Source organism: Manis pentadactyla, chromosome 4, assembly GCF_030020395.1.
Source record: "Manis pentadactyla isolate mManPen7 chromosome 4, mManPen7.hap1, whole genome shotgun sequence".
In the NCBI taxonomy this organism is placed as follows: Eukaryota; Metazoa; Chordata; class Mammalia; order Pholidota; family Manidae; genus Manis; species Manis pentadactyla.
Window position 1 is genome coordinate 27,413,217 of NC_080022.1, and position 21,229 is coordinate 27,434,445.

At 41.9% G+C, this 21,229-nt stretch overlaps 2 protein-coding genes across 8 annotated transcripts in view; both read left to right on the plus strand.

Annotated features, from left to right (window-relative positions):
* The window catches only part of AGO1 (argonaute RISC component 1), a 35,225-nt gene extending 25,826 nt beyond the window's left edge, over nucleotides 1-9,399 (plus strand). For 3 of the 6 annotated variants that reach the window (XM_036911915.2, XM_057499998.1, XM_036911920.2), the window contains 5 exons: nucleotides 290-484; nucleotides 1,861-1,995; nucleotides 2,586-2,687; nucleotides 2,967-3,214; nucleotides 3,456-9,399. In XM_036911915.2, coding sequence (XP_036767810.1) covers nucleotides 290-484; nucleotides 1,861-1,995; nucleotides 2,586-2,687; nucleotides 2,967-3,214; nucleotides 3,456-3,564 — 789 coding nt within the window. In that variant the 3' untranslated portion in view covers nucleotides 3,565-9,399. The remainder of the gene's footprint in view (nucleotides 1-289; nucleotides 485-1,860; nucleotides 1,996-2,585; nucleotides 2,688-2,966; nucleotides 3,215-3,455) is intronic. The other 3 variants (XM_036911918.2, XM_036911919.2, XM_036911922.2) reach the window with 1 other exon arrangement.
* Nucleotides 9,400-13,476: 4,077 nt separating this feature from the next.
* AGO3 (argonaute RISC catalytic component 3) overlaps nucleotides 13,477-21,229 on the plus strand; it is a 156,218-nt gene continuing 148,465 nt past the window's right edge. Inside the window, exon 1 of one of the 2 annotated variants that reach the window (XM_036911923.2) lies at nucleotides 13,477-14,302. In XM_036911923.2, coding sequence (XP_036767818.1) covers nucleotides 14,284-14,302 — 19 coding nt within the window. In that variant the 5' untranslated portion in view covers nucleotides 13,477-14,283. The remainder of the gene's footprint in view (nucleotides 14,303-21,229) is intronic. The other variant, XM_036911924.2, reaches the window with a different exon arrangement.

A 21,229-nucleotide genomic window follows, 5' to 3' on the forward strand; every position in this document is an offset into this window, starting at 1 on the left:
ACTTACCAAGTACCTACTGTGGACTCAGTCCTGTGCAAGGTGCATTAAATGCACCACAATAGCACTGCAGTCAGGTGGTGTTATCTCCATTCAAGAGGAGGAAAAAGATTAGATGGATTCACTAATATATGCTTGATAGAACAGAGATTGAACCATGGCTCATTGAATCCAAAACCTATTCATTTAATTGCATAGTTCTCTTGCTAAGAAGCCTTTCCCAAAACCCACAACCTGACAGTGTTGGAAAGGTGGAGGTTCTGGTGGCTGATCCTGCCACTTTGATTATCAGGTGGTCGGCAGTATGGACGCTCACCCGAGCCGTTACTGTGCTACTGTGCGGGTACAGCGACCACGGCAGGAGATCATTGAAGACTTATCCTACATGGTGCGTGAGCTGCTAATCCAGTTCTACAAGTCCACCCGCTTCAAGCCTACCCGCATCATCTTCTACCGAGATGGGGTTCCTGAAGGCCAACTCCCCCAGGTAGGGCCTACTGTAGGTGGAGAAGACCTTCACATTGAGGCTGGAGGGCCTAACAGTACCAGAGAGTACTGCTACATTTTCAAAGCTGTTGGCACTTCTTAGGGAGCTTTGCTAAATAGAATAGACTTCGGAGCAGAGATTGCAATTGAGAAGTGGTGTGTAAAAGCATCTGTAGACCTTTCTTCTTGTAACAGAAGCTCCTCCATGCCTTTTTACTAGTTGGTTCATGTTGAAGACTGATTCTCTACACCAGTGGTTCTCAAAACTTAACCATGCATCAAGATCACCTGGAGGGCTTGTTAAAAGTTTGTAGGGCTCTACTCTAAGAATTTCTGATTCCTTGAGTCTAGGATGGGGTCCTACAATCTGTAGTTCTGATAAGTTCCTAGGTGATGCTGCTGGTCTGGAGGCTTGGAAATATTAAATGATTTCTTCAATGTCAGCCAGGCTAATAAGTAGTAGAACTGAAATTCAGACAGATTGGTCTGATTCTGAAGCCTGTTGTGCTCAATTTCCTCTAAGTTATCCATGTTTCCTGAAATACCAGATAAATTCATTGTATCACTGATCTGTTCAGAAATGTCTGGTGGCTTCACATAGCCTTTGGTTAAAATTCAGACTGCTTGCAAAGCTGTCAGCAGTTATTAAGCTCCTACGAGGTTTTCTATGCTTGTACTGACTTACCTGTTTTAGTCTTTACAACTTTGTTACAACCCGAGTAGATGTGGAGAAGATGAGACTTAGAGGGGCTAAGTGACCTGTTCACAGTAATACAACTAGATAAAGTTTGGTTTAAACCTAGTTCTAATTGATTCCAAATTCCGTCCACTTCTACTATATAGTTTGACTCCCTATATCTGACATGCAAGGCCATAGGAAACTATTAGAAACTATGGTTATTTAATTGTGGCTTCTTCATTAGCTAGTCCATTTTCTTATAATCCTGCTTCTTTGTAAGACTGAACACATCTACACCCTCTGCACCCATATTCCTGAACTGTCTGCTCTTGGAGCTCACAGGGGAACTCCTACTATCCTCCTGATCCTGAAATCAGCCTTACTTTTGGCATTATGATTTTAGTGATTTCTCTGTGAACCTTGGTTCTGTGTCTTGAACTTAGGTCTCTTCATGCATAGGAGCCAAGTGCTTTCTTCTAATGCCAAGCCTGCCAGTGAAGGTCTTTTTATAGGAACATGTCAGGTGAACTAAGTATAAGGCTGATTTTGGCAGGAAGGGCCTATCATCTCTACTGGTTGGTTGTCAGCTTATAAAGAGAGGCTGAGCAAACCATATTACAAGTGGCAAATCTTTAATTTAGAAATATGTGTGAACTCAGAGTTGTATGTCTTTGCCTCCATCCTCATCCTGTACCTAGATCCTTCACTATGAGCTGCTGGCCATTCGTGATGCCTGTATCAAACTGGAAAAGGACTACCAGCCTGGGATCACTTATATTGTGGTGCAGAAACGCCATCACACCCGCCTTTTTTGTGCTGACAAGAATGAGCGAGTGAGTGAGGGACTGAGGAAGTCACCCGTAATCCTGTTTGCCTTCTCTTAACATGGAAGAAGCCCTTGAGATAAAATCCAGGGATTTAGTCCTTGGCCTATCCATTCTCCCTGGCCCCTTTCTGCCCCCTTCCTCTACCACCTCCTTCTCTTTGTTCCCCTTTTTTCCCCTCCTTCCCTTATGCTTCCTCTCTGTCCTCCTAGCTCCCTTGCCTATAGACCCCATATATAGACCAGCTCCCAGAGAAAGAAAAGGGAACTACCATTTATTCAACTTCTGTGTGCCAGACACTGTACAAGGCATCTTCCTCACAGCAGCCCTGTGAGGTAGGTCCTCCTCTTATCTCCAGGTTAACCTCAGAAAGGTTAAATGCCTTGCAAAGATCACATAACCAATAAATGGTGAAACGAACAGTTAAACACAGGTCTGTGTGACTTCAAAAGCCCATTATTTCAAGACCCAGTGCCCTCTAGGAGCAGCAACTTTTGCTTTACTCTTGGGATTCTGGTAGAGTCAGGACAGAATTGAGTTGGGGCCCTAGTTAGGGCCAGGCAGGTCTTGGGATCTTGGTTGTCTTTGTCTCTATACAGATTGGGAAGAGTGGTAACATCCCAGCGGGGACCACTGTGGATACCAACATCACCCACCCATTTGAGTTTGACTTCTATCTGTGCAGCCACGCAGGCATCCAGGTAGCTGGGCTATGTCCTGGGGTTCCCACTGGGTCGGAGATCAGTTGATTATTCCCACTGCTTCTAGAATATATCAGTCCTCCCCGAGTGGCATTCAAATCAGGAGCATTCTCTTAATAAGCCCTCAGTGCCCTTGAACAGAAGTGCACTTTGAATAACTTAGGCAGGTTGCCCATAAGAAGGGTGCTTTATGACATAGGTGGCTTTGTGTCTGCCTGTTCTTGGATATGCTTCTAGCCCAGCCGTACTTTTAACAGTGATCCTGTTCCTTATCCTCAGCCATCCCCTCTGCCCAACCTGGGGCCCCTCACCTTCCTATCTTCCCAGGGCACCAGCCGACCATCCCATTACTATGTCCTTTGGGATGACAACCGTTTCACAGCGGATGAGCTCCAGATCTTGACGTACCAGCTGTGCCACACTTATGTACGATGCACACGCTCTGTCTCTATCCCAGCACCTGCCTACTATGCCCGCCTGGTGGCTTTCCGGGCACGATACCACCTAGTGGACAAGGAGCATGACAGGTGAGCTGCGGGATCAGGCTGGCTTCCTTTTTGCTTCAGCCTCTGGTACCATACCCTCTCAACCTTCCTTGGGTGGAAGGAAATGGGTATTGTCCAATTTGGTGACCTTGGGCTCATCTGCCCAAATCTGGGTTGGGATTTTCTCTTAAATTGCTGTGGTAATTGGCACCCTAGGGACGGGGGAAGGGGTTAGCAGCAGCTCAGTTCACCTGGAAGGATTTCTTTCATTTTTCCTTTTCAGTGGAGAGGGCAGCCACATATCGGGGCAGAGCAATGGGCGGGACCCCCAGGCCCTGGCCAAAGCTGTGCAGGTTCACCAGGATACTCTGCGCACCATGTACTTCGCTTGAAGGCAGAACGCTGTTACCTCACTGGATAGAAGAAAGCTTTCCAAGCCCCAAGAGCTGTGCCACCCAAATCCAGAGGACGAGGGAGGAGGAAGGGGGGTAGGGAAGAATACAGAAGGCCTTGTTTCCTTCTACAAAGGGGGCAAAAGGTTGGGGAACAGGGCCAGTAAGTCAGACCACCAGCCAGAAATCTCTGATATCCACCTCATGCCCCTGACCCCTCACCCATCTTGTCACATCTGGCCCTGACCCCACTGGACCAAGAAGGGCAGCATCAGTGCCCACCATACACACAGGTGTCTCATGTGACTCACAGTGCTAAAGACTCATGCCTGACAGCTTGGTAAAGTCGGCTCTGCAGCCCTATGGACAAAAGCTGGTAGGTTTGGGCTTGATATTTTAGATGGGAAAGTGAGAGGCTTGAGAAAGTGGGTGGGAGGAGGGAAGGATTCTTTAGGAGCCTTAATCAGAAAAGGTCTAGATTTGTTTAAGAAAAAAAAGTGAAACCTGATCCAGATCAATATTTTAGAATACTAGATGTTTTAATGGGTTGGGAATCCAGTTTGTAGGAAGATTTTTAATGCTAATGGTTTCATTTGCTCCTCCCCAGCTGCCACCGCCCCTTTCCTATATTCCTCTTTCTCCACCTTTTCTACCCCACCTTACACCTCCTCCCTGACAGACATCCAGCCCCTAGTAAGACTTAAGGCACTATGGCACTTAGCTCTGAAATGACACGACCCTGTCTTCCTTCCGCCTGCTGGTGGGTAACCAGTGCCTTCCCTGTAACGGTAATGCTGCAGAACTGCAACCTTTTGTACCTTTCTTTGGGGGATGGGGTGGGGGTGGGAAAGGAGGTAGGTAGGGAAGAAATACCCCTAACCCAACAAGCCTCCAGCCAGAGCGCCAGCAATTTTGCATTTGAAGGAATTGACTTCCATATTCATTGAGCTTTTAAAAAGATCACAACCTCAAAATGGTTAAAATCCATTGACATTTGCACTTTCAGACATGACAAGTCTCGGAGCTGCTGAGATGACTGGCCCCTGGCCTTTCCACTTATGTCTCCTCTTCTCCCTGTCTCCTGTACCTTCCCACCTGCCTGGATCTGGAGGAGTTACTTCCCTAGCATTTCTTGCTCTTGGCTTTTCTCCTGATGGTCAAGTCTCTTATGTTTCAATATTTCTTAACTGGGGTGTCTTATAACAAATGATCCTTAGGTCTAAAATAAGAAAAAAGAGCAAAAACTAAATGTTATTTTTATACCATAACTCGAGTCTATTGCCAAAATCTGGAAATCCCTCCCATGCCCAATGAGTTTACATCCCAGAAACATTGAGCCATCAGAAGGAACTATGTACCTGACTTGTTCTTTGGCCTGGCCAGGCAGGTGGGTCTAGCCCCAGGGTGGGGCTCAGACACTATCCTTCCTCGTGCAGATAATACCTTTTTCTTGCTACAGGTTCCCTCCTCTGCACTGCCTTGCACTCTTTCTTGCAAATGCATCTTCCCTTTTTCTGGACTGTCCTCCTGACACTTTGGCTCATTCCCAATTCCAGTGTGTCCTGTGGACAGACTGGGGATTTTGCTGCTCCCTATTGCTTCTGTTTACACAAATGAATTTTCCTGGTTTCCCCACTAGGGCATGTAAGTGGGTGGCATGATTTTTTTTTTTTTTTTTTTTTTTTTTGGTCATGTCCTTGGATAGAGATGGGTTTGACTGTCTTACAGACCTGGAAAAGTAGGGGGTTCTAGCTTGGTGCCTGCTGGCCTTGAAGCAAGGCCCCCATTTTTCCTGAACTGTTTTTTTCCTGTCCCACTCCTGGGGTGCAGTTAGAGCTTCAGTGTAGAAATTTCTCTTTCTGAGGAACCTGGGCTTTGGTTTGCCCCAATCTGGTGATAAAGCCATGATAGTTTAGACCTAGCACAGGCTTGGAGGCCAGCCAGAGGAAGGCCAGTCTGAATCTGGGCCTTTGCATTTAGAGCTACCATTTCCCCTCTCCAGCAGCCCTTGTACAAACCCAGATTTGCTATGCAAAACAGTCTATCCCAGGTTCTGTTTGGGTTGGTTCTTGGTTCAGTGACTTCACAAAACATAGCACAAACATTGATTATGAAGAAGGCATCAGGACTGTTGAGTAACTCCTCCTTTACTTCCTTCCTACTGGCTATAGCGTGTGGTGCCCCATGGGCACAGCCCAGCTGCAGAACAAAATGGAGGGTTCTCGGAGGAGGCAGCTCACTGGAGAGCCTACATTCCTTACACAAGTGCCTAAAGAGAGTGATGCCAACACTCCATCTGCCCTGTTCATCGCCTTCATATACTGTCTACTTCATGTTCAGTCACCCTTTGGGGAGGGGAGCTCTCTTGGGACAGTGGGCTCTGCATGTTCTCTTCTTGGGTGCATTTTGGGGCTAGGATCAGGGCACTATTCCTGGAGGGTCCAGTCATTCACCAGCATTTGCAAATGTCCACAGGGAGCTGGTGGTAGCCACCTACTCTCAACAAATTTGTGTTCTCTCTTTCTCTCTTTGCCTCACTCTCTCACATGGGTTTTAAACTGGGGCTTGAAATGCATTTTTTAGCTCTTTGGCATTGCACATGCCACTCAAGAAATAAGTGCAAAAGCAGAAGCTTGGACATTGGCAAGAAAACGACTTCTTGCTTTTAATTTTATTTTTTTTTAATCTTTGAGACTGAAAAATACCTTTGACCTTGAGGATTATTCTTGTTTGAAAGGTAGTGCATGTAGATTGAGAAGTGCTGTTGGCAACAAGCTTTGGTTTTCTGGGCTTTGGTTTAAGTGGTGCTTCTTAAGCTCTGAGGAAGTGCTGGGGCAACCCTAGCCTCATCCTCTTAGACAGGTCTTTTATCCCCTTTGTTCCACTCTTTGCCTTCCTTTTCTTCTTCTTTCTGTTCCTGGCTTCCTGTTCCTTCTATTCACTCAGCTTATCTACTGGCCTGCATATGTAATGATGAATTTTCTGCATGGCTACAATGATCTCACTGTTATCTTGGCAAGGTCAGGCTTAGCTCTTTGGCTTTGGAAGACCAAGAATCTATTCCCCAAGTCCAGTGATGTCCTTTCTGGGCTGGACTGCCATCAAGCTCTCACAAGGGTAGAGCAGCAGGCCTGCCCAACTAGCATGAAATCAGGAGGGCTTCTGGCAACTTCCACACCTGTCTACTCCTTGGGGTCAGTATCTCTCATTGACTTTTCTTGATCTGGTTCCATTTCTCTCTACCTGGGGCCTCCCTTTTCTAAGGATATCCTAGGGTTGAGCTACTTGGGTATCCAGGGTTGAAGGGTTAAGGGATGGACATGGGGGAGGAAAAGAGTGATGGGAAGAGAATGGAGAGGATTTGGATAAAAGGTAGGAAAGGAGAGCACTGCTCACTGGTAATTTTTCCAATCCAGCCTGTCCCACTGGGGGTTGAGGTGCTACTTCTGGCCTCTGGGGATAAACTTGGGATGGTTTTACTGGGAACCTAAGCTTAGACTAATGCTGAAAGAGGTATCTAAAAGTGTGAAACCTGCCTATAAAGCTCCTGGTTCCCACCTACAGATAGCTCCTCTGTGGCCGCCTCTTTGGCTCAACAAGTTCCTGGATAAGTTTTTTTTTCGTGCCCAGAATTCTGTAAATGAGGCTAGCACTCAAGATGGGCAGCCAAGGGGACACTTTGATTTCTTAGCTGGACCATGGCATATGGTGGGACGGTGTTTTAGACCTGGTATCATATGTAACAAACAAGGATGGAAGTTCCTTCCCCTTCAGGATAGAAAGTCATCTTAAACGAGCCAAAATGCAGTTTTGGAAACTACATCAGGGGAAGTTATTTTTATTTATATTTACATTTACTGGGCCTAGGCCAACCCAGGATGGTAGCTGGGATGCCTTCCTTCTTAAAGTTTGATCATGGCAGGGATATGCAGGGCACTCTTTCCTTTTTGGCCTTCTGAGCATAATGGGGAGAAGGGATTCTCTGGTTTTCTTCCCCCATTCCCCACCCTCCATTAATTAGGACTTGCCTTCTCCCTGGGCAGGGAGAGAGGCTAGGTTGGTGCTCTCCCCTTACTCTATTCCTACTGACTCAGAACCTCTGGCTGCTGTTTGGGAGCCCAAGAAAGGGAGTGGAGGGAATGGGCTCAAAACAAAACAGAATAAGGTGAGGAAGGCAGATTTCCTTCTTTAAAAAGGAAAATAGGAAACCCTCCAAGGATTGTGCAAGACAATGTGTCAAATGCACTGAGTCCCCTGGTGTAGTAGCAATAAGGAAAAATGAAATGACTTTCCTGTGCACACAGTCCAACCTGACTGGTGTGTGATGTTGCACTTAGCAGCCATCCGGTGGGCATGTGTGACTACTCTGGGTTTCACTTTAGTTTCTAAACTTTTTATTCCTCTCAAGTCCAGCATGGATGGGGAAATGTCCCTAGAGCCCCACAGCTGTGTACTTGTTTGCATTTTGTTTCCCTCTGAGACTTGTGTTTGTGTCATGCTTTGAGCTGTACCTTGTCCAGTCCATTGTAAAATTATCCCAGCAGCTGTAATGTACAGTTCCTTCTAAAGCAAGCAAGAGCAGCAGCACAATTCTGTGTTTTATAAAGATGACAGTGGCTTCTATTTCTAAAGTGCGGTCTCTCTCTCTTTTTTTTCCCATTAACAAAACAAACTATTGGAATTAATCATATCTCTGGTAGATTTTAGTTTAGAGTAACAGATTATTACAAGAGCAGAACCATCACTTCTAAAGGAAGAAGTGGATAAAACAAATTCCAGAGTGTTGAAACTGCATATTCTATGGAGTCATACAGGGTCTCCACTTATTCTTTCAACAAATACACAAAGCACCATGTCTAGCAGTACTGTGGGGGAGAAGGCAAGCACAATTCAAAATTGAGAAAGTGTTTTTTTCCTTAAGGAGCTTAAAGTTTGATGGGGGATATGAATAACCAAATGGTTCTGGTATAGGAGTGAGATGGGGGCCTGGATTGAGGCTGTAAAGCTGTAGCAATGAAGATAGAGAAGAAAGGCAAATTTGAGACACACTCAGGAAATAGAATTAATAGGACTCAATGGATGCTGGAGGAAGAAGAGAGGAGTAGAGGCTAATGCCCGGGTTTCTGCTTGGAAGCAGTGAGTAAATTGGGACTCTGATCAAGATTGGAGGAGAAGGGAGACTCAGAAGGAAGGTGGTGAATTTATTGTAAAGAAAGACAATTAGCCTTTTATAGACTGGGTTTTGAGGTTTCCATGGGGCAACGAGGTTAAGGGTGTCAATAAACACTTATGTTTTGGTGCTCAGGAAAGACTATAAAACTGTAGTTATAGATGTGAGATTCATATTCATAGGTGGTAGTTAAAAGCCACAGGAGATGGCTTAAAGAAAGAGTAAAGCAAGAGAAACATAGCACACAACTCTAGGAAAACACTTAAATTGTGGGATGAGGAGAGGAAGCCTACCTAAGATGACTCAAATCACTAGTAGATACCATATATTTGACTGTTTTAATGAGATGGGAGAAAAATCAAGAGAGTGGAATAGGATCCAAGAAGGGCATGATTAACAACATAAGCTGCTGCATTGAGGAGGGGATGTTATTTTCTACTCACTTTATCATTCTCCATCCCATCTTCTCTGGGATCTTATAATTTTATGGTCATTCTCCAGTATTTCTTGAAAATGAGCACTGGAAAAACCAACTTTAAATAAGTCTAAGACTAGGACTTCCAGGTTGTTCACCACAACCACCACTGCCATCTCCACCTCCAGCTTCCTGTCCTCAGGCTATACTTGTAAAAGAATAAAATAAACAAACCTAATTTTGCTCCTCACCAGTGTCATAGATGGTGTTCCAGTGTACTCGATAGTACTTAGCAGCTTGCTCTGTTTATTTTCATGACTTGTTTTCCCCAGAGCCTGTGAATTCTTAGGAGCAGAAACTACATCCTATTCATTTTTGTCATCTCAAGGTCATAGCATATACCAAGGGATCAATATTTGTGAATAGGACTGAAATGAACTAGAAATCAGTGGTTCATGAATACAGAGGGGGTAATCAAGAAGTGATATCAAGTGTACAGGATGGACTCAGCATTCCTGAATCTTCAGGTAAGAGAACCTTAACCAGATTACCATGTTTTTCTCACTCTCACCCTAACTTGGAGGTTCTGTGGTTTTGTACCTTAAGCTGATGTTGTCAAGCATGTGTAAGTTCTGGCGTACCTGGTACTGCTAGAGCATTGTTATTTCTGTGTGCTGGCATAAGTTGGCTCAGAGGAGGATTCTGGCCTAGGGCCCATTGAGAAATTTTCAGTGGCAGCTAGTGTGTACATAAGTGGGCCTAGCATTCCTCTGGAGGTCAAGTTTTGTGACTTTTCAAATTACAGAGCTAACCTGTGGCTACTATCTGCCAAATTCCTTTGGAAGCAAGCCAGCCAGACCTATGTTCCTTTGCAGCAGCAAAGGTTAGTGAGGTTCGTTGAACTTGGAGAACAAATTGAAACATGGAGACTTTTCCTAGTTGAAATAAGACTTAAATTTACAGTTCAATGGAGCAGAAATAAAGTATTTAGCAAAGGAATTGAGAGGATAATTATTACAGGACATTTTTGCCATAAATTGCAGTTTTAGAAATGAGTGATATTTAGCGGGTTTCTGGATGTGGTTGCTCAAGAGGAAAAGATGGTAGGAGCCCAAGGCCTGATCTGTCTGGTCCTGAAGATCAAGGTTCTGAGTGAAGGCTAATCCTAATACTCCTGGATATTCCATTTCAGTATTGGTTGAGCAGCCTTCCCTCTGCCCAGTCAATTGGCAGCATATAATGTAGCACATTCTTGTCCAGGAAGTGCTGTGGGGCAGTGAGGGTTGGTGTTTTTGGGTACCTCTTGGCCTAGCAGACCACAATCTCATGGCGGTTAGGATTTGAAAGCTCAAGGATAGGGTTATAGTGCAAAGAGAAGACTGTTTTCAAGTTCTGAGCCTGGGCCATCCTCAGACCACTCTCTGTAGTACTTGAATAGAAAGTAGCTTTCAATTGTAGCGAACAGCTCTCCCTATTTGTTTCTAGCTTTTAAGACATTTATTCCCTTGGCTATAGGCTGAGGAAACCTATTAAACTTAACAAGGTGCACAGAGCATGACAGAAGCATTCCTTTAAAGTGGTTATGTCAAGGAGGAGCTGAAAAAGTGGACTTGCCGGGGATGAGGTGCATTTAGAAGTTCTCCACTGAAGTGCCACAACTCCTTACCAGAATACCATATGAAGGGTGTTTAGGCCACTGGCTTACCCTGCAGGATCACACTGGCCTCTTGGTCTGGACTGTGAAAGCTTCACCACTGTCCGCTGGCAATGTCTTTTTGGGACAAAGAAATACTGAGGGACATTTCCCAAGAGCTCTCTGTCCCTCTTCCCCACCTTCAGAAGGCAAGGAACTTCCCTCTTAAGAGGCCATGGGAGCTTCCAGCCAGTGTTTGGAAAAGGCCTATGGATTGTTAATGGAAGTAAACTGGAAAAGGAGAGGCTTTGGTACTTTGAAGTACTTGGCTAGGTGTTCAGTAGAGTCTCTATTTAATCTTAGTTGCATCTTCGCAGCCTTTATATGAAGTAGTTTACATAATGCATATAACAAAGTCCAATTAAACGGGCTTAAATAAGGAAACTATCACATGACAAGAAGTCCTGATTTAATATGGCTCCAGCGTTGGTTAATTCAGTGGCTCAATGATCACACCAATCAATCAGGTTCTTGCAGTCTTTTTGCTCTGCTATCTTCTGTGTTGGTTTATCCTCATGGTAGTTCATCTCAGGGTCCTAAAATGGCTTATCCCAACCCTAATTGCAGGAAGGAAATGCTGACAACAATAACTAGCAAAAGAGGGACTAATTTTTCCCATGTTTCATTTTAAAGTAAAGGAAGTCCCTGGAAGCCCCAGCAGATCTGGCCTCATGTCTCATCTCGTTTGCTAGAAATGGCAAAGCAAATGAGCTCATCCATCCTGAGTGCTTAGCTTGTTTAGTAGTTACCTCTAGTCATGTGGATTAGAAAGACAAGTCAAGTCTGCTAGGCAAGGGGATAAAGGTTCTTAGGTAGGCATCGGGCAGTGTCTGCACTATGTAGGTACTCTGGTTTTACAGATGAGGAATATGAAGCTTAGAGAGTCACTTTTCCTAGAATCACAGAAAGCAGAGGACCTTCAGTCTCAGCTCTGCCCTTTAGGACAGTATGTTTTACATTGTGTCCCATACAAAGTAGCTTGCTTTCTGTGTAAAAACTACTGGTCTAGAAGAGATTTGAACTCAAGTGTCAAGTAAACTAACTTCAGCCCATATGAGAGAGGATTCTGTCCAGTTGTGCTCCTCAACCAGTGATATTTATCTAGCCTAGGAATGCAACTTTCAGAAGGCACTGATTTCCTTGTTCCTGATATTTCTGTACTATTTAATAGTTCGTCTGAGGGCAACCAGTGCCACATGGGATGAGGAGAGAGTCTTAGCCTGCTTCCTGAGCCCCTTTTTTAAAGTCCAGTCACTTATTCAACCATCCATCCATCCCACAAATACTTATGGAATGCTGCTGTTTGCCAGACACTCGCACTGTTCTAGGCACTGGGGCTCGACAGTTAACAAGACACACAAAGACCCTGCTCTATGCTTAAGAGCAGCTCATTTGGGTATGAGGTTATCCAAAAAATAGGGTGTGCATGTGGTTAGGGGAGAGCCTCATAGAACTTTGCTTTGGGAAGAATCATTCAGACTTTTGGCTTCCCAGGTCATGAACTTTTCACAGGGGCTCACTCTACAGAGGTGTGGTCCCGGGAGAGCAGAAGTAGTTGGGAAGGCATCACTGAAGAAGGTCCAAATACTGCTTCATTAATGTCAGCAAAGAAGAAAGTGGCCTATTCCTGGGTTTATCACCATCGCCATGTCTATTCTGGGGCATGCTGAAGAAGCCTGCAATCATTTAGGGAAACAGTTTCAGAACAGGGGGCCAGGTAAATGCTTTACAATGGTAATTATAGTAAATACATTTTTCCCCTAATATTTAGGGGGAGTTTTTCTGTGATGTATGTACATTCCCTAACCTCACAGTAACTGTGTAAAGGTACATGTTACTGTTTTTCCTAGGAAGAAACTGAAGCCCAGAGGCTCAAATGACTGATTCAAAGACCCACAGTTATTGGGGAAACTGAAAACAGGATTTTTTTCTCCTTCTCCTCTTTGTCCCAGGCTTTTTTTTTTTTAAATGCATTTTGACTTTTGAAAGTCTAAACACTAGTGATGCTTAGGAACATAGGGGAAAATTATGAAATATTCATCAGCCTAAATAATATCACCTTTCATTTAGCCAACAATTAAGGACCTACTATTTGCCAGTTAATGTGCTGGCCCTGGTAACTTTATAAAGCTTATATTCTGGTTGGGGAGGGAGGCATACAACTAGTAAAAAAAACAAATTAGACTGGAAGAATTATTATTAAGGAAATACTGTGCAGAAAAATAGGGGTGACCCACCATTGACGGTGGTCGGGAAAAGGCCCCTGAGAGAGTGGGGAGAAAAGACAGGGTACCCGGACAGGGGAACCAAAAGCTCGGAGAGGGAAACGCTTTGCGCGTTGGGAGATTTAGAAGCAAACCAATATAGCTCTAGCATAATGATGAGGACGAGTCCTGCTAGACGGGCAGTGGCCCTGCTAATCTGGCTTCGAAAGGAGTTGGGGTCTTCTCAGTGTACCAACACGCTATTGAAGAGTTGTAAACACGGACATTATTCTATCCGATGTTTGTGTAATGTGCTGTTTGTTAACCATCTTTTCCCAAACTAAATTGTACATACCCCCCTCACCCCCACCCCCGCAAAATGGTCGTCAAAGCAATCCTACCGACTTGGAGAGATCAATTGTAGTGGTCACTTGACCGCCAGCAGAGGAGGCGGCGCGAGGTGCCGCCCAAATTGGGCGTGGCGGGAAGGACTCGGGAAGGAGGGGAGCCCTGCCCCAGATGGGCTCGGCCCGGGAAACTCAGCTGCAGGTCTGGGCGCTGCACCTAAGACCAGCCACGCTCAGACCAGAAGCGTGGCTGGTCTCCCCAGGTAAACAACGCCGCCCTCCACGACGTCGCCTCTGGCACGCTCCGCCAAGACTGGGGTGGCGCGACGAGTCCAGCCCCTCCCGGGTGTCTCCGGCCGGCAGTGCCCCGCGGAGGACCGCAAAAGAGGCCTCGGCGATCCGCTGGGCGGCCGCAGTCGCGCGTGCCTCAGGCTCCGCCCAGCGCGGCGCCCGCTCCCCGTCCACCCCGCCCCCCGCATCCTTGCCGACCGCGCGCGCACCGACGTCGCGCCCGCACCGCTTTGGGCGGAGAGGCAAGGCTCGGACGCCGGGCAGCGGAACTGACGCCAGCGGGCTTCCGGGGGTGGCCCCCGGGGAGGTCGGCGGCTGCGCCGCAGTCGTGGAGGAGCAGTGGGAGCGTAAGCGGCCGCGGGCGACGCAAGTTCCGCACGGGGCTGCCTTCTCCTCGCTTCACGCTTCCTCCTCTCGCCTAGTCGCGTGCTGCTTCCAGACGGCGGCTCTTGACGAGAGGTGTCAGAGCCCAGTTGCTGAGGTGAAGCGGTCGCCATCCCGCCTCGCGGCCGAGTGAGGGTGCCTGTCGCGCTGCGCCTTCTCCTTGCCCCCAGTGGTGGGCGCCCTTCTCACTCGAAGCACTCTCCCCAGCTCCATGAATGGAAATCGGCTCCGCAGGTGAGTGAGTCAGAGCTGCTGGCCGGGTGGGTGGGGGCGTCCCCAGGGAATCGTCGCTCCCTCCGCCCCGCCCAGGTGCGCGAGTTGAGGTCTGGGCGGGCGGCTCCCCTTCTCCTCCCTCCGCCCGGCGCCTCCTCCGCCTCCAGCCGCACTTCCCCGGGGATACCGAGGAGGCGAAACTCTGGGGAGGCGGCACTGGGCGATACTACTCTCTTTTCTGTAGTCTAGTAGGGTTTGCCGTATCTTTTGTTATTCCGGTTGAAGATGTGACGGTGTGCGTGTCCTTTAACCGGGTTGTGTGTCCCGTAGAGGCACAGGGCTGCCAGCCCCTCTCTCACTTACCTCTTAAGGTAGTTGTGAAGAGACAGTGAGATAACGGATGAGAATTAAGTTTGAAATAGGCAGCACCGTCAAATGCAAGATGGCATTTCTTCCACCCCTGAGTTCTCATCGGATGTTTGTGGCAGCATGCTATATAGTTCCCGAGGATATTGGAAATGTCATTATCAGCCTGAATCACTGCTTGTGTGAGGAGCTGGATCTTAAAATTGCTGACAATGTATATATTTTTTTCATTCTCTGTTCCCTAGAGAAGCGGTTGTTGTATTTCTGGAAATTTGGAAAGAAAACTGCTTTCTTTCCTTGGGAAAAATGACAGTGTTGAGAAAAATTGCAATATAGGCAGTACCTATCTTTAAAAAACAAAACAAAACACTCCTTATGGTTTTAAGGTATATTAATTGAGAGACATAAAGTAGGTGTTACATAACGGTTTGCTTTCCAGATGATCATGCTTGGTATGTTAAATTTGAAAGCATGCTTCATCCAGACAGTCACAAATTTATAATTAACTTTAAAATATTTGGGGAGGGGCAGGGGAGCGTCTTGTTACTGATAGTATCATAAATCCCTGAATCTCACATTTCATTTTGCCAGTTTGGGAGGTACTTGAATATGACATAAGAAAAACTTACATGAAAGAAATCAGGGACAAAGTAATAATAATTTATTGATTAAGTTGAGTATAATTGTCAGGCAGATGCAAAAAGCAGTCAAAAATTGTAAAAGTTAGATGATGAGAAGGGTTTTTTTTTTTTTACCAGTTTTATTATGTGGACTTCAGTCAATTTCTACCATTTCTCTTTTGCATGCTCCATTTTTTTGTCTTCATATCTTGAAAAGGGAAGTTTGACTAGACTGTGAAGTCTTTGTCATTGATTTGTGTACTTCTGAATCCATGTCCTTCCTGCCTTTGCTTTTTAATTTCCTATGCTATTTAGGGAATGTGATGATTTGGGGGGCTATAAGTGAATTTTACCTAACTGTCCTGCTTTCAAGCCTGGAAAACAAAACATGAAAGTTAAACACTTTATTAGTCTCCTGAAACTTTTTAAAATATTTCAAAAACTTTTTGAAACTTTTGTTTTTCTCCTTTGGGTTTTTCATATGAAATTATGTCCAGATATATGTACACCTTAGAAAATATTTCTGAAGTCCAGCCACCTAGTCAGGTGGTCCAGCTGGCCATGATTCAGAAGATGCTCCTGTGAATTCTTGAGCTATGGATAAGTTGTATATTTGTATATGTTTTTGCATGTGCCATTGCTGAAATTCATACTCATTTAATAGCTGAGCAGGTAAGTTAGATATATCAGCCATATGCTTAGAGATCTTGAAATGGAAAGTTTATTCTTCAGTGCAATTCATATATGATTGACTGTAATCTAATAATGAAGATAGGGTACAGTTTGACCCAAGATTGTCATCAAAAACAAATTTTTCAGTTTTTCTGAGACTTAATGTAATTGTTAAGCTTCATGTGAAATTAAAAGCATAATTGGGGAAAATGTGCAACTAAGTTTTAAATCAAGAATTTGACATGTGAATTTTTTATTAAAAAAATTTTGAATGTAAATATTCTCTAATAGTTTCCTGAGTGAGTGTTGGGCCTTGGCTCTCCAATTTTGTTCTAAGTTTTTCTTTTGTGTGAAGATTATCAGGAATCCTCTTGTGACAGGGTATTTTAAATTCTAGTAGTTAGGTGGATACATAGAAAGCTTAAATTTACTTACATTAGAGGACTTTGAACACAATACTGTATGATTATTTGTTGTGAATTATTCCTGACTAAAGTTAATGTTTGTCTGTGCTTTCTTTTCCCATGAAACATTTTAAGTGATTTTTAAGGGCGTCCTGTACAATGTACTAATTTAATACTGTATGAACTTTCATTCAACCAAAAAGCTGGCACAATGGGTTTTTAAATAATAATAAATAGTTTAGCATTTGTGCCTGTGACTTTTTAGTTAGGGGAACTTCTGATGAAGCTACTTTGGCTGGACTAAAAGTGTGTGTTATGTTTTAGTTCCAAATAAAGTGGGAATAGAAGCAGCAGAAATGTTCATTGAGATATCTTTTCTCCTGAATAGCTACTTGTTAGGACTATTCTAGTCTGTATTTTTAGGTAGTCAGATACTTTTTAGAGCAAAAGGAATTGTACTTACCTACCATTGAAAGAAACACATTTACTATTACTTTAATGATATGCAAAGTGATTTGACATGTTTGTTAGTTGTCTAATACAGTCTTGCAAAGTGAATGGACCATGCTTCTCAATTATACTCTTAAATTCATCTTTGAATCTATGTAGTTATTTTATGGCTCTGCTTGTCCTTAATGATATAAATCCAGAAAAGTCATTTGAGCACAAGTTCCAAAAAGAACAGAAGTTGCATATATAGAAGCTGGATTTAAATGAAAGGAATTTAAAGTGATTTTTGAATGCAGAATACTAAAATATATAATGCCATTAGATTCTCAGTTTAGTATTTAAAATAATCTTTAATCACTTTGGGAAATGTTTTATTGTTATATAAGTTTTATATATATATATATATATATATGTTATATATAACTTGTAAATTTTGTCTTGAAGAAAAAAATGTAAAAATGCTGTTCTGTTTGGAGAGCATGAATTTTGAATGTAGAAAATATTTTTCTACTTGGTTATCACTTAAATTTTAGCTTTTGCTGCTCTGGAGTGGCCGTTACAACTTTTTTCCTAATATTTCTGCTCATGACTGGCAGTGGGACTTAAACAAATGTGCAAAATTATTTTGATTTTTGTAGAATTTAATTTATCTGACAGTGATGGAATGCCCTGAGAAATACTGAAAAGGATGCAAGAGACAACTTTTTTATTCTAAACAAAGACTTGAAAGTAAAGGGAAAAAAGAATACATATGCAGCCCTCAAACATAATTTGAGACTTTAAAAAATTATCCATGATTCCATCACCCTGATATAACCATTCTTTCAATTTTTAAACCAAATTTCAAATTAGTAAATTATTCATTTAAAAAATTTTAAAGAATTAAGTAATTTAGGGAAGCAGAGTGAATGAAATGATTTCTAGATGCTACTTTTGCTTTTTTGGAGAGTTTTATGTAATAAGTTCGTCATTAGAATTAATTTATGTTTTTCAGTGGGCACATTGTATTTGTTTGGTTCTATAAGCCTGGCCTGATAGTGTGCAGAGAGGCCTGAGGCCGTAAAAGGGGACATTTCCTGGGAGAGTTCTCTGTTCTATATGGGAAAACCCTAGTTCAGAGTAGAATTCTTGCCTGATTGTTATAAACAGTTAGATTCTAGTTGAATACTATGTTGCCTTATATCATAACTTTTTTTTCCACATTGGTTTCTATAGTCTTAAAATACTTGAGATCTGCCTGAAAGGTGAATTACATAAGTATTTTGTTAATCTAACAAAACATTTTATCTCAATACTTAAAACTAAAATCCTAAGTAATTTATGTTTTTGTTTTTAATAGATAAGGGGTGGGGAGGCAAGTGACAATTCTGTTTTCAGGAAAGTAAAATTAAAAAGATAAGAATAGTATCCTTTCCAAATCTCTTTAGTCTCAGTTTGTTGGGATGAACAGCATTCATCAGACATTCCTACTTCTAATTCGGTTGTCTAGGATACCCAAAGGACCCTCATTCTTGGCTCCTCAACAAAACAGATGTGAGAAAGAATATTGTGTGGTTTTCAACCATAGTGGTTATGCTGTTAGGATACATAACAGCCTTTCTGTATTTGGAGTTTCTGTAGTTTTCTGCCATTATCTGTGTTTATATTAATGACTTTCTTTTGGTACCCTTTGCTTAAAAAAAAGGCTATTGAGATTTAGCAAAACTCTGTCACACAACTGATGCTTTCTCTTATATCTTAAATGTGGGCTTTTTGTGGTTTGGTTACAATAAAAAATTATGTGCATTAGTCTGGAATGTCAGTTTAATGAGATAATTTGGAAGAAGTGTTTTACATCAGCCATTTTTTTCTACAGTGTTTCTAAATTGTCGAGTTCCTGAGAAATCAGAAGTTATCTATAGAATATAGACATGGGATTTGTTTTTTCTGAAAAATGTCATTTGTAGGCCTTACATAATGCTATTTTTGAATCATTACTTGATATTTTAACTGATTTCTGAATCTTCTAACAAGTTCATTAGTGTATCTCTGAATTTTAAAAAAGGTTAAAGAATAATTTGCAAAATGGGTTTATACTTTAGCAATGAAACGCCCTTCTCCCCTTTTTAAAGAAACTTCTGGCTTCTAAATTAGGACTTGAGCTCTATCTATATATTTAACACAAAAGTGGCATTATTCTAAAACTACTAAAAATTTTTCTAAAATTTTTGCTTGGGTGTTCAGTTTTTTTAAAGCTCCCCAACCTTTACAAAATACCAATGACTCTCAGAAAATTGTTCCCCAAGTTGTCAGCTGAGAAATTTAACACTCAACAGGCTGAATGTTTTTAACTATAGTAAATATAGTAAATGTAATATGGTAATAAATGTAGTGTTTTTGTAGAGATTCACTGACTGATAGATAGTTAGTAGGCAGTCACTAAAATCTCATGCTAATGTTTTGCTAGTTTGCTTTGTGGGTTTAATTAGTAAACAGAAATTTTATTGTGTCACATTTTGAGGTCAACACAATATATTTATATTACCAAAGCAAAAATAGAATTTTTTCTGTTTATAAAAATGCATGTTTATTATTTTTAAAACTCAAACAATGTAGGAAAGTCTAAAATAAGAAGTGAAAATGATTCCATTCTCCAGATAAAACCGCTGTTAGTTTTTTCATATATTTCCAAGACATCCATCCATTTGTCTGTCTATTCATCTACTTGTTTTTAACCTGCTTTTTCTACGCAGTAATGTATTATGGACATTTTTTTCCATTAATACTTAATATCTGTATAGCAATATAATAAATTTTACTGACTAAAAAGCATTTAAATTATATTATTTAGTCACCCTCATTGACAATGGTTTAGATTTTTTCCAGTTTTATTTTTCATTATGAATAAAACTTTGGTTAAGTATCCTAGTTTATATGTCTTTGTATAGTGGTCCAGTGATTACTTTAGAAAAAATTCCTAGGTAGAATTCTTGAAACAATATTCTATGAATATTGAAGCAGAAGTTCCCAGTGAAAAATCCATAATTTAGTAATAGACTGTAGTATATGCTATAGTTGATTTTGACTTATTCACTGCTTATTATTCATCAGTTGCATTTGCTGTAGGCTGTTATTTAGCTTTGGACTCACAACTAGTATATGTTAGGTTGTCAGGTCAGTGAATAACATGCACACACATATGCTTTGAAAATATGTGATTTTGTGTTTGAAGTTTAATTCAGTTAGTTGATATTAACTAGTACTTAACTAGCTACTCAATGAAGTTTGAGGTGGAGAAAAACTTCAGATTGTGTTCTGTATTTCTATGGGATTATATTATCAAGTCTAGTGGGCAATATATATATTTTTAAATAAAATATTCACTGGAAGTATAATTTGTTGGATTGATAGAGTTGTTACTTCCATTAATTTACATTAAAATATTTTTTGGGTGCTTAAACTTGATAATGATTTTATAGTTAGTAACAGTAGAGTTCTGTTACATTGTTGATGAAACAGACTTGGGTTTTGCCAGTTTATATCAGAAGCACAGGGCAAAATAAAGATAATAAAAGTAAAAACTTAGCAGTGCAAGATAATGTAAAAAGCATGGGATTTGGAAACAAATTTTGGCTTTCAAATTAACTGCGACTTGATAATGATGTGTCATTGTAAGTTCAACAATTGTAACAAATGTACCATTCTGGCCTGTGGATGTTGATAGTTGGGAGGCTGTGCATAAGTGGGAGCAAGAGGCATATGGTCAATCTTTATCTTCTGCTTAATTTTGCTCTGAACCTAAAACTGCTCTAAAAAATAAAGTATTAAAAATTTTCTGTGCATTTAATCTTCCTCAGCCTTTAATTTCCTCTTCTGTACAATGGGATAGTAAAAAGAGATTAAGTATGCAAAGGAAATGGCACATCCCCTCTATTTTTTAAGACATTTTATTATAGAGATTTGAGGATGTGTAGAAATAAATAGAATTATGTAATAAACTCCCATGCACTCATCACCCAAACCCAACAGTCAACCCATGTCCTTTTACTTTCTGTTCATGTACTTTTACTTTCTGTTCCCCTGTACTTTTTGGAGGCATATTCTATACATAATACTATTTCATTCATAAATATCTACTAAGTACCTATAAAAGATATGGACTCTTTAAACCATTATCACAGCAAAATAATAATAATAATAACCCTTTATATCATATATTTAGTCAGTGTTCAAATTTCTACTTGTGTGTCTCATATTATACTTTTTTTTTTTAACAGTTTCTCTTTATTTTCATTTTTGTGTCAGGATCCATGAAAGTTCCACACATTGTGATTGATTGATATGCCTTTTAACTACATATTAATCTGCAAGTTTTCTATCCTTTCCCCCACCTCACCCAAGCAATTTATGGATTGTTTGTCTTTGTACAGTTTCCTCATAGTCTGGATTTTGTTAGT